Source organism: Neofelis nebulosa, chromosome 6, assembly GCF_028018385.1.
Source record: "Neofelis nebulosa isolate mNeoNeb1 chromosome 6, mNeoNeb1.pri, whole genome shotgun sequence".
Taxonomy (NCBI): Eukaryota; Metazoa; Chordata; class Mammalia; order Carnivora; family Felidae; genus Neofelis; species Neofelis nebulosa.
The window spans coordinates 53,298,099-53,309,895 of NC_080787.1; the positions used below are offsets into that span (position 1 = coordinate 53,298,099).

Genomic DNA, 11,797 nt, shown 5'->3' on the forward strand with positions numbered 1-11,797 from the left:
GGGTAGTGAATCTGGTGAGGAAAGGAATTATCAAATGGGAAAGCAAGGTACATGATACCAGAAGTCTTGAACGTTGTGTCAAACATTTATTTTCCCATGAGCCATTAAAATAAAGCATAGCTCTTATGGCACCTTCATATATGGCCATAAATAAATGATATCAGCTCATAAGTAAAGCATCTTTGTTCAGCTTCTGACAAGTAACAGTTCCTTGAAGACCAAAGAGAAGACATGAATCTTTCGAAACATGAATTTTTGCCTTTCCGTTTTTCTTCTGAGGTAGATATTACCCGTCATGAAGGGGAGGTTCTTCTCTGACCTCATTTGAGGATGGAACTTTTCACTAAAATGGTGTCACCCTTGAACCCATTTCAACACACCAACGTAGGTGACCACAGAGGAGCAAAGTCCTATAAAAAGGGAGAAGCTCGCGCTACATTTTATCCATCTCGCAGCAGGCACAATCTCATCCTTCTCCAGCTAGGTGGAAGAAACTACAATGGCTCCTGGGACAACTTCATCCATGGTGAGTCCTGCACTGACATACAATGCTCTTGCTTATTTGGACCAGATAATATTTCTGGAATGCAGCCATGAAATTCTGGATTCTAACCATGGAGATATACTGCATATATGGGATAGGAAATGAAAGCTTTGGTAGATACTCATCCACTTTATAGCATTTTCAAGGACTGATACACATCAGTTTGAAAGATGAGATTAAAACTGAAAGATAGCTAGATTGGGGCTAAACCACATGAGAAGTGTCACATGATGCTGTGTGGTGAGAAGGAATGTTTATTATAAGTCTGCTTTTCTGAGTACAAGGGATTTGATAGAATTCTGCCACAGCATTTTTCTTATTCCAAAATAAAATGGAAGGCCATCCTTGAGGATTTAATTAGTTGCAGGACTGAATTTCCTTCCCATTATCCTGTTATTACACCATAGTCTCATACACCAAACCTATTTATTCTAATAGAGACACATGTTACTATGGTTCAGAGCAAATAGTCTTTATATTTTTGAAATATTTAACTTAAAGCATCTTTTGAAACCCAACTTGATTACAGAATCAATATATGTACATTTGGAAAAACTGGAAAATATACATAAGAAAACGTAAGGAAGAGAGGGGGCCAGTTTGGGGTTGAATGTCTCTGCCCAGCATTTCTCAGGTGAATACTGATACCACACACATTTTTCTACAGCCCTTTCTTTTAAGAGGGACATTTGACTTCACATAGGATTTCACAGAATGCTAGGACCGAGAACAATCATTCAGGAGACAATTTCCTCCCAGAAATTCAAGGCCATTATTACCCCAGTGACCTGACAGAGATGCATGTACCTACAGCGTGATGACTTGCCATCTTTTACTAAAATTACTGCCAATCGGTAAAAACGTGTCTTTTCTGAGTCCAAGGAAGACTGTTCAAGACTGGTAAACACTCCGTGGTCTTAACCTTAACCTTTGGTCATACCAGTTTTTCATCTAACTGATCTGAAAATTTATTATAGATTGTCCTAGAACATAGTATGCTCTCTATGATTAGGAACACAATAATCATCACAATTTGTTAACAAAAACCACATGCTAATCCAATCTCCCACCTCTCTCTTCTTTCCCATTCAGTTCCCATCACTGCTGCTGCTGCTCTGTCTGATGGCTATAGTGAGGACAGGAATAGCATTCCCACAAAATCCAGGATGCCTAACTACCGAGGACAAGAATTTTCCTCAGCATGTGAAGGTCAACTTGAATATTCTTAACGGGAATAAAAGTTCCAGAAGGCCCTTGGATTACTACCGCCGATCCACTTCACCGTGGAGCCTGCAGTACGTAATGGCGCCAGATAAAAATCTCTGTATTGTTCTATCTTTTATACATCAGACTGCCAGTTACATCACCCTGAGGATGATTTTACTTAGAATCATGAGTCAGATTTGGAAGGGCCATTGTGCAAAGCAATGATTCTCAAATGACATTCTATAGACTTCTTTGACAGAGCGCAGGACCACCTCTCCCAGAGAACACCTATCCATTAGATTTCATTGTCACTGACACCAAAAACCCACCCAAATTAATGGCGGTCCTTATTCTAATATTTAGGACACCCTAAGTCTATTGTTTATTTATTTAAAAAAATTTTTTTAATGTTTATTTATTTTTGAGACAGGGGAAGACAGAGTGCTAGTGGGGGAGGGGCAGAGAGAGAGGGAGGCACAGAATCTGAAACAGGCTCCAGGCTCTGAGCTGTCAGCACAGAGTCTGATGTGGGGCTTGAAGTCATGAACCGTGAGATCATGACCTGGGCCCAAGTCGGAAGCTTAACCAGCTGAGACACCCAGGTGCCCCTATTGTTTATTTATTTAAAAAAATAGAAATGTATCATAGAAGATTAATGCTTAAATTCTTTTTACCAGAACTACCATTTAAATGATTGGTTGAAAATTGCTAGTAATTAACTTGGATTTTTGTACCTTTTTTTTTCCTTTTTTTTTTGGTCATATTAGCAATGGGTTAAGATAGTTTGAATCCTAGTGGGGAAAATAACATGGTGGGTATTTCCACCCCTTTTTGAGTTAGATAGTTTTGATTTACATCACCAATAGACCTATATTTGCTGATCATTAGTATATCTAATATTTGACCCCATAAAGATTAGATACAAAATGTTTTTTAGTGATTTGATTTTATGCAAATAAGCCTCAGTTACATGGTGCCTAAAGATTCACCTGACTGTGGGGTTTCTTCTCCTCCCATTACTAAGAATAGTTCAAAAGTCAAAGCAGGTCATTCACTCAGCTAGAGGAGAGAGGGGGAGAAGGGTTTAGAGGGGCTTCAGCTTTTGTTTCCAGCCCTTCACGTCAGCTCTGGATTCTGTTCCATGACTGTGCTGTCAGATAAAATTTTGATGCCTTCCCTGTTTCAAAGATAGACTTCATGAAGTGAGATTAATGGCTATCTTATTTCTAAATGATTCCGTTGGTCTTTGTCTATCAGATTTACCTTAAGAAATCATCCTTTGTATCAAACTTAAATCCTTTCTGCAGTCTCAGCCTATCTTATTTGGTTCATTCTTCAAAGAAACTGGGAAACACTGATCATGCTATTCCTTAACATTTCACATGCTTAAAAATCTAAGTTTTCCCCAAACTGTTTTTTTCAGACTGGCAGCACTCAGGGAATTTGCAGTGCCTGTAATTTGTCACCTTGTGAATTTGCCTCCCTTTGTCTATCCCTAGTTGATTTCCTTCCTGCTGCTTTACCAGGTATTCACTTTCTTCCTTGCATTTGTCTCCCTGCAGCCGGAATGAGGACCCCGAGAGATACCCTTCTGTGATCTGGGAGGCCAAGTGCCTCCACTGGGGCTGTGTCAATACTGAAGGGAAGGTAGACCACCACATGAACTCCGTCCCCATCCAGCAGGAGATCTTGGTTCTGCGAAGGGAGTCTCGGCACTGTCCCCACTCCTTCCGGCTGGAGAAGATGCTGGTGACTGTGGGCTGCACCTGTGTCACCCCCATTGTTCGCCACGTGGTATAAGAGTTTCCTGTCTAGCCCCAGCTCCCAGACCAGTTAGGCTTTCTGGGGAGTAGACCCAGCCCCATTTCTGACCAAACTCATGAGGGAAATTTGCCGAAAGAGCAAAACTTAAACTAGTTCATCCATTGAAGTTTCAGAGGTAACACTTTTGTCCAGAGATAGAATCTGAACAATCATTCCCTCTCCCTAAAGATGGGAGTTTTGACTAAAAATTTACTTTTTGTTTGCTTTTCTAAGGGCTTTAAGTTATTTGTGTATTTAATAGACCCTGAGATAACTTTGGGGTAGAAGATTCCATTTTAATGAATTACATGCCTTATTTTGTATTTTATTTAAGACAAGGTTTCAGACTTGGGAATTTATTATTTAAAAGGTAAAACTTTTATTTATATGAACTATTTATGGATCTATTTATGTTTCTTAAATCTTTAGAGAAAGGTGAAATAATGTGATTACCTGTTCTGTCTAGGGAAATCCTACAGAGAGTTAAATGGCATTTGAAAAATTTCTGATTTTGTACTACATATGGATATAGGAGTTTCTCCTCTTTGTGTCTTAGGAATGCATGAGATGGCTGGAAAAAAAAAAAACCTAGTTTCATATTTATTAACTTAATTTTGTAAATTATTGAGGTTTCACAAGAGAGATGGCAAACTCTGACTCTGCTCTGCTAAACCCTTGTAATAAAAAATTTTTGTAATAAAGTTTGGGAAGAAAATTTGCTTCCTTATTTTTTCTCATTAACCGTACTCCAGAGAGCTCAGCTCTTCCCATTTGAAAGAGTATGGAAATTTGCCGAAAGAGCAAAACAAAGCATGCCTTTGAGTAATCGCATCCCATCTACCCCAAGTTCAAGTACTCAATTTTGTAAGCCTTCCAGACAATAGAGGACTGAGGCTCTCGTACTACTAGCCCATGCTGTGGACACGAACATTCCAAAATGAATTTAGCAAATAAAAATAATAGCTCTGGGAAAAGGGCCTGTCATTATTAAAGATCTTACCGAGAAAAGACAAGACCCTCCCAAAACTATTACCTGAGATTTTAGGACAGGAAAACTTAGGATAAAATAGGCAGAAAGAGAAAGGTTATGACCTGAGGTCCCCAAGTGGAGAAAAACACATATTTTAAAACCATGCTGGGAGCTTCTGACCAAAAGCAAACTCCCTCAGGCTTAAGGTTTTTCTTAAGAATGTAACTGACACTGGGGAGCCTGGGTGGCTCAGTCGGTTGGGCATCCGACTTCAGCTCAGGTCATGATCTCACAGTCTGTGAGTTCGAGCCCCACCTCGGGCTCTGTGCTGACCACTCAGCGCCTGGAGCCTGCTTCAGATTCTATGTCTCCCTCTTTCTCTGCCCCTCCCCTGCTCATGCTCTGTCTCTCTCTGTCTCAAAAATAAATAAACACATTTAGAAAAAAAAAAAAAAAGAATGTAACTGACACTACTTATTCCCCCTCAGAATCCCCTCAGGAACTTGACAAAAGACCTAACTAAAAATAAGTTAGTAGACTATAAAACATATGACCCACAAGTAACGGTATGGCCATAGACTACCCCTCATACCACAGACTACCCCTCATACAATGGAAACGAGCTAATTAAAAAGGAATAACTAAGCATTTAGAGTTACCTAGGCAATAAGGGTAGAGCTTGAGAAGGAACAGGGAGAAGGGAAGGGGGGTTGACTGGAACGTTATAAAACAAAGTCCCTTGCCTATAGTTCACAGGCATTCACTTTCGAATGTTCCCTCTCTGCAAAAAGGGCTTTCATACAATCTTACTTTCTAATCTTATACTCTAATAAACTTTTGCCTGCTGCTCATTTTATTGTGTGTCTACCTCTTGATTCTTGGAAACGGTGAGACCAGTCACCCTGGACACTGAGGTCAAGAATCCTGAGACAGTTTGACAGGAAGGAGGGAGTGTTGGGAGAAGACATGTTTCCAGACTAGAATCTCCAATCTCTCCCCAGACTCAGGCTTCTTTTGAAGATTAATGCCAACTAGAGATCTAGAGAGGAATATTTTTCTCTTCCTCAGGCCACACCCCAGGACTAACCTCCTGCTCCTGGCCTCTGATCCATCGCTCCCCAGGACACAGAAAAAAGCCAATGGAGGCAAAACAAACTTCAAGTATGAGAAATGATGAGCCCAAGTAAAATAAAAACTGAATCATATTCAATTCCAGAGTAGTTTCAGGTTTCATCACCCTGTCCCCGCATCATAGCCCAGCGCACTGCCCTACTTCTGGAGGCCTCTGGAAATTCTCAGGCCAGTCCAACTGATGGGGTTTTGGAGTGGTAGTGGGGGTCCAGAGCTGACAGCCAAGAAAGAATTCGTGAGATGTCTTTGGTGCAAAAAAAGGTGATTTTATTAAAGCATGGGGACAGCACCCATGGGCAGAAAGCTGCACTGGTTATATACTATGGAGTTGGGGGAGATAAAGTCAAGAGGAAGTTTCTTAAAGGGATTTTCATATCCTAAAGAAAACTCACAGATTACCAGAGGCCTAGCTATTGTCAAGCTAAAGTAGTTTTTCTCTCTAGCAAAGCATTAACATTAAGACAATAGGGAATTCCTGGAGATTAGGCTACTGATAAGACTACCCCCAGACTCTGTTTTGTTTAGTAAGCAATTAGGTAATTAATAAGAGGTACTTTTACAGAAACAAGAAAAATATAGGTTAATGGATAGAGTAAATTACAAACCCAGTGTCTGCCAATGAGAAGATTCTTAGATGTCAGGCTTGAAGCTTTTCGGATGGAGTTGGAACAGGTAGAAGGAATCAGATGGGGTTTTCTGGTTTGTAATTCAAATGTCTGTGGTGATCCTTTTGAATGGCCCACTGTAAGAAGGAATTATTAGGATAAATTGGAGAAAGGAGAATGGAAAAGAAAGGTACAGCCATTATTTTTGTTTGAAGAGAAGTTTGAGGTTCACAGGAATAAGAAGGCACATTAGTTTGTTCATTGATTTCCTGTGAAGGAGGTACAAGTTTAATTCTTGATATGAGCCCATGAAGAGTGCCCCTCTAACTCTAATGCAGTGGGAATGCATAATAAGAACGGGTAGGGGCCCTTCCATTTTGGAATTAAATCCCCTGCTTTATTAAACGTTTAATCCTTTAAATGAACCATGCTTCCTGGGTTTATATGGGGTGGGTTTCTAGCAACTGTCAGATCAGGTTTAGGGAAGATATGGTTTGCATATTCACTTAGAAATTTATGAATTAACCCGACCTCCAATAGTCTTTATCTATTGATAGATCTATGGTGAGAAAAGGCTTTTCATATACAATTGTTGGGGGAATCCATCCCATTTTTCAGTTGTTTAAATACGCATATGCCCGTGGGGTCCTGTTATTATCCCCACAGAATAACAAGCAAGAAGATTGTCCATACCTGTGCTATTGTGACAAATTTTCTGAAGTTTACCTCAGGTTGTTCAGTTTAGGCAAACAAACATTTATACACAATCAAAACTAAAATTTAACATCCATAAAGGTGCATACCTTTTCTCCCTAAAAACCCTCATTTCCAGAGATAGCCAAATCAAGACTAATTCAATTGCAAAACAAGTCAAGTTTTAACTTGGCATAATTATTTACATAAGCTCAGCAAGAACAGCAATTGTTCATATAGATCTTCCACAATTTGCTTTGCTGAAACTTTTTATAAAGAATCTAGATTAAATGTTTAGTAGCCTCTCCAGTCCAGAAAGCAAGAGAAGTACTTGCCATCATACATGCCTGAAATACCTGCTGATTTAGACGAATTCCTCTTCTCAAGGTCCCTAAATATGCTGAGGTCCCTGCACCTGCCACAAAGTGACATTCTTTACTCACCTGGTAAAGCTGCTGGGAATTCTAAGCAAGGTATCAGGCCAACATTTCCAAGGGGCTTTCTTGGTTTGATGCTTCAAAAAAGTCAATCTTCATTCCCTAAAGCTATATGGTCATAAATGAGTCTATGCATGTCTCTCAAATAACATTCCAAAGACTTGGTAAAATAACCAGTATTTCCAATGGTATCCTGTTTCAAGGAGAACATATTCTTATTGAACTTATGCAAGTAACTGTAATGGCCATGAAAGAAAGAATACTCACTTAAGAGTTTTTGAATTTCAGAGGGTTTAGGTAGACAGAAAAGTTAAACACTTCAGTTTGTTTACAAATAAATACTTTATCACATTTCTGTGTGTCACAAATATCTTAAAAGAAAATTTTCTTTATCTAGAAGAGCAAACATTACAGAACCAGCAATACTTTATTTTTTTATCTTTATTTTTCTTTGTACTTTATTTATTTATTTATTTATTTATCTATCTATCTATCTATTTATTTATTTTTAATTTAAATCTGGGGAGCATGCGTGGCTCAGTCGGTTAAGCATCTGACTTCAGCTCAGGTCATAATCTCTCAGTCTGGTCCATGAGTTCAAACCCCACATCAGGCTCTGTGCTGACCTCTCAGAGCCTGGAGCCTGCTTCAGATTCTGTATCTCCCTCTCTTTCTGTCCCTCCCCCAAAATAAATAAAAACACTATTAAAAAATTTTTTTAATAAAATAAAACTTAAATCCAAGTTAGTTCACATACAATGTAACAATGATTTCAGGAATAGAATTTAGTGATTCATCACTTACAAGTGGCTCATCCCAACAAGTGCCCTTCTTAATGCCTATCACCCATTTAGCCCATCCCATAATGCAACACCCCTCCAACAACCCTCAGTTTGTTCTCTGTATTTAAGAGTCTCTTATGGTTTGTCTCCCTCTCTAGTTTTATCTTATTTTTGCTTCCCTTCCCCTATGTTCATCTGTTTTGTTTCTTAAATTCCACATATGAGTGAGATCATATGGTATTTTTCTTTCTCTGACTTATTTTGCTTAGTGTAACACTCTAGTTCCATCCATGTTGTTGCAAATGGCAAGATTTCGTTCTTTTTCATTGCTGAGTAATATTCCATTGTGTGTGTGTGTGTGTGTGTGTGTGTGTGTGTGTCTGTGTGTGTATACACCACATTTTCTTTATTCATTCATCAGTTGATGGACGTTTGGGCTCTTTCCATACTTTGGCTATTGTCAATACTGCTGCTATAAACATTGGGGTGCACATGCCCCTTTTGAATCAGCACTCCTGTATCCTTTGGATAAATACCTAGCAGTGCAATTTCTGGGTTGTAGGGTAGTTCTATTTTTAAGTTTTTGAGGAATCTTCATACTGTTTTCCAGAGTGGCTGCACCAGTTTGCATTCCCACCAGCAGTGTAAAAGTGTTCCTCTTTCTCCACGTCCTTGCCAACATCTGTTGTTGCCTGAGTTGTTAATTTTAGCCATTCTGACAGGTGTAAGGTGGTATCTCATTGTGGCTTTGATTTGTATTTCCCTGATGATGAGTGCTGTTGAGCATTTTTTCATGTGTCTGTTAATCATCTGGATGTCTTCTTTGGATAAGTGTCTATTCTTCACTGGATTATTTGTTTTTTGGGTGTTGAGTTTGATAAGTTCTTCATAGATTTTGGATACTAACCCTTTATCTGGTATGTCATTTGCAAATATCTTCTCCCATTACATCAGTTGCCTTTTAGTTTTGCTGATTCTTTCCTTTGCTGTGCAGAAACTTTTTATCTTAATGACCTCTTGATAAGGTCCCAATAGTTCATTTTTGCTTTTGTTTCCCTTGCCTCTGGAGACATGTCAAGTAAAAAGTTGCTGTGGTTGAGGTCAAAGAGGTTGTTACTTATTTTCTCCTCTAGGATTTTGATGGCTTCCTGTCTTATGTTTACATCTTTTATCCATTTTGAGTTTATTTTTGTGTATCGTATAAGAGAGGGGTCCAGGTTCATTCTTCTGCATGTTGGTATCCAGTTTTCCCAACACCATTTGCTGAAGAGACTGTCTTTTATCCACTGGATATTCTTTCCTGCTTTGTCAAAGGTTAGTTGGCCATCCATTTGTGGGTGCATTTCTGGGTTCTCTATTCTGAGAACCAGCAATACTTTATTTTTTTTTTTTTCAACGTTTTTTATTTATTTTTGGGACAGAGAGAGAGACAGGGCATGAACGGGGGAGGGGCAGAGAGAGAGGGAGACACAGAATCGGAAACAGGCTCCAGGCTCCGAGCCATCAGCCCAGAGCCTGACGCGGGGCTCGAACTCACGGACCGCGAGATCGTGACCTGGCTGAAGTCGGACGCTTAACCGACTGCGCCACTCAGGCGCCCCTCTGAGAGCCAGCAATACTTTAAAGCAAGTGTCACAAAAACTATAATCTTCCTCAGTTCATTGATTTTTTAAATTTTTATTTTATTTGTTTTTGAGAGAGAGAGAGAGAGAGAGAGAGAGCAAGCAGGGGAGGGACAGAAAAAGAGAGGAGGACAGAAGATCCCAAGTGGACTCCACTCTAACAGCAGAGAGCCAGATGTGGGAGTCAAACTCACAAATCGTGAAATTATGACCTGAGCTGAAACCAAGAGTTGGACACTTAACCAACAGAATCATTCAGGTGTCCCCCTCAGTTCATTTAGTTCAATATTCCTAATTTTTGTTCAGTGAATGCAGTTTTTTAGTTCTGGAAATTCTTACTCATTTTAATTTAAGGATTTTAAAGATCTCAAGTTCCTGTATTTATCTTAAAGGTCCTTTTTATAAATCTCCTTGAAGATGAAACACGTTTTGTAAGAGCTTCAGAACAGTAACTATAAATAAATGACTCAAAAATGTACTTGGGTAACAATGTAATATGAGAGTTCATTATGATGTAATTGACGAGGTAATCCAGTCATTTCTGTGACACATAATACTTCGATAATCAGAATATCAAGTGATGACCTTATGAGAGACTAAGAAAAATTACCAGGTGTACTCACAACTGCAAAGAAAAGACCTCCCTCCCCACCCCCCACCATTCCCAAAACCAGCCAGGGCGTGCCCTGGTTGTGGTTTGAAATAAAGGCGGGAACGAATCAAGTTCTGCTGAGCGTTCAAATTTAAATGTCAACCAATAACAGCTCTGTAACCTCAAAAAAATATCCCTAACTTGTTTGTGCCTGTCTATAAAAGAAGCTGTAAGATCCTTGCTCGGGGCCTCTTAGTGTCACCGGCAACGAGTGCGCGGAGGACCGGGTTCGAACCTGCAATAAACGACCCTTGCCACTTGGCTTTGACTCTGGACTCTGGTGGTTTGTTTTCGGGGGTCTCTCGAATCGGGGCATATCACTTACACCAAAACATATTAAGACTTTAGGAACTGCACATATATTTGAGCAGTTATAGCATTTACCCAAACAACATACCCTAAAGCTTACCATTATTTGTTTGTCAGTGTTTCCAGAGTAACTTAACATACCAAAAAAAGACCTAACTGGTCAAAAAGACTTCATTACAATTTAAATCTTGGAAAAGTTTGTTAAAACCTTAGAAAGCTATAAAGCACATGACTGGGGGTGCCTGGGTGGCTTGGTCGGTTAAGCGTCCGACTTCGGCTCAGGTAATGATCTCACGGTCGGTGAGTTCGAGCCCCACGTTAGGCTCTGTGCTGACAGTTCAGAGCCTGGAGCCTGTTTCAGATTCTGTGTCTCCCTCTCTCTCTGCCCCTCCCCCGTTCATGCTCTGTCTCTCTCTGTCTCAAAAATAAATAAACGTTAAAAAAAATTTAAAAAAAAATAAAGCACATGCCTGAAGAGGATTATAGATCATTATAAAACTTAAACCTTAATTATTTATTTAACCAAGGTGGCAATAAGAGATTCCAAAGGCAAATATGTAGGATTATATAGTTGTTAGCAAAACTTAGCTCCTTTAACATTGAGAAATTTTAACTAAGTAATCAAAGACCTGACAAAGACAAAACACAAGCTTTGGTTTTCTGGCTGACAAAAGAGAAAAGACCTCTGTTTACATTTTCAGGAACAGACCAACAATCCAAGAAAACTTTTTTTTTTTTTAACACAGAAAAGCAGAATTTTACACTTATATCTATTTTAGGGGCACCTGGGTGGCTCAGTCGGTTAAGCTCCAACTCTTGATTTTGACTCAGGTCATGATCTTAATGCTCCTGAGTTTGAGCCTCCCATTGGGCTCTGTGCTAGCAGTGTGGAGCCTGCTTGTAATTCTCTCTCTCTTATTCTCTCTGCCTCCCCACTTGTGCTCTCTCTCTCTCTCCCTCTCTCTCTCAAATAAATAAACTTTTTAAAAAATCTTTTAAAAAAATCCATTTTAACCTAGTCCATCCTAAAAAAAATAAAATAA

The 11,797-nt window shown here is 39.4% G+C and overlaps 1 protein-coding gene across 1 annotated transcript; it reads left to right on the forward strand.

Moving 5' to 3' along the window:
• The first annotated feature begins 499 nt into the window (after positions 1-499).
• IL17A (interleukin 17A) lies at positions 500-3,784 on the forward strand. The gene is made up of 3 exons (XM_058732606.1): positions 500-526; positions 1,637-1,839; positions 3,313-3,784. The coding sequence occupies exons 1-3, from the start codon at positions 500-502 to the stop codon at positions 3,548-3,550; spliced, it is 468 nt and encodes a 155-aa protein (XP_058588589.1). The 3' UTR covers positions 3,551-3,784.
• The last annotated feature ends 8,013 nt before the right edge of the window (positions 3,785-11,797 follow it).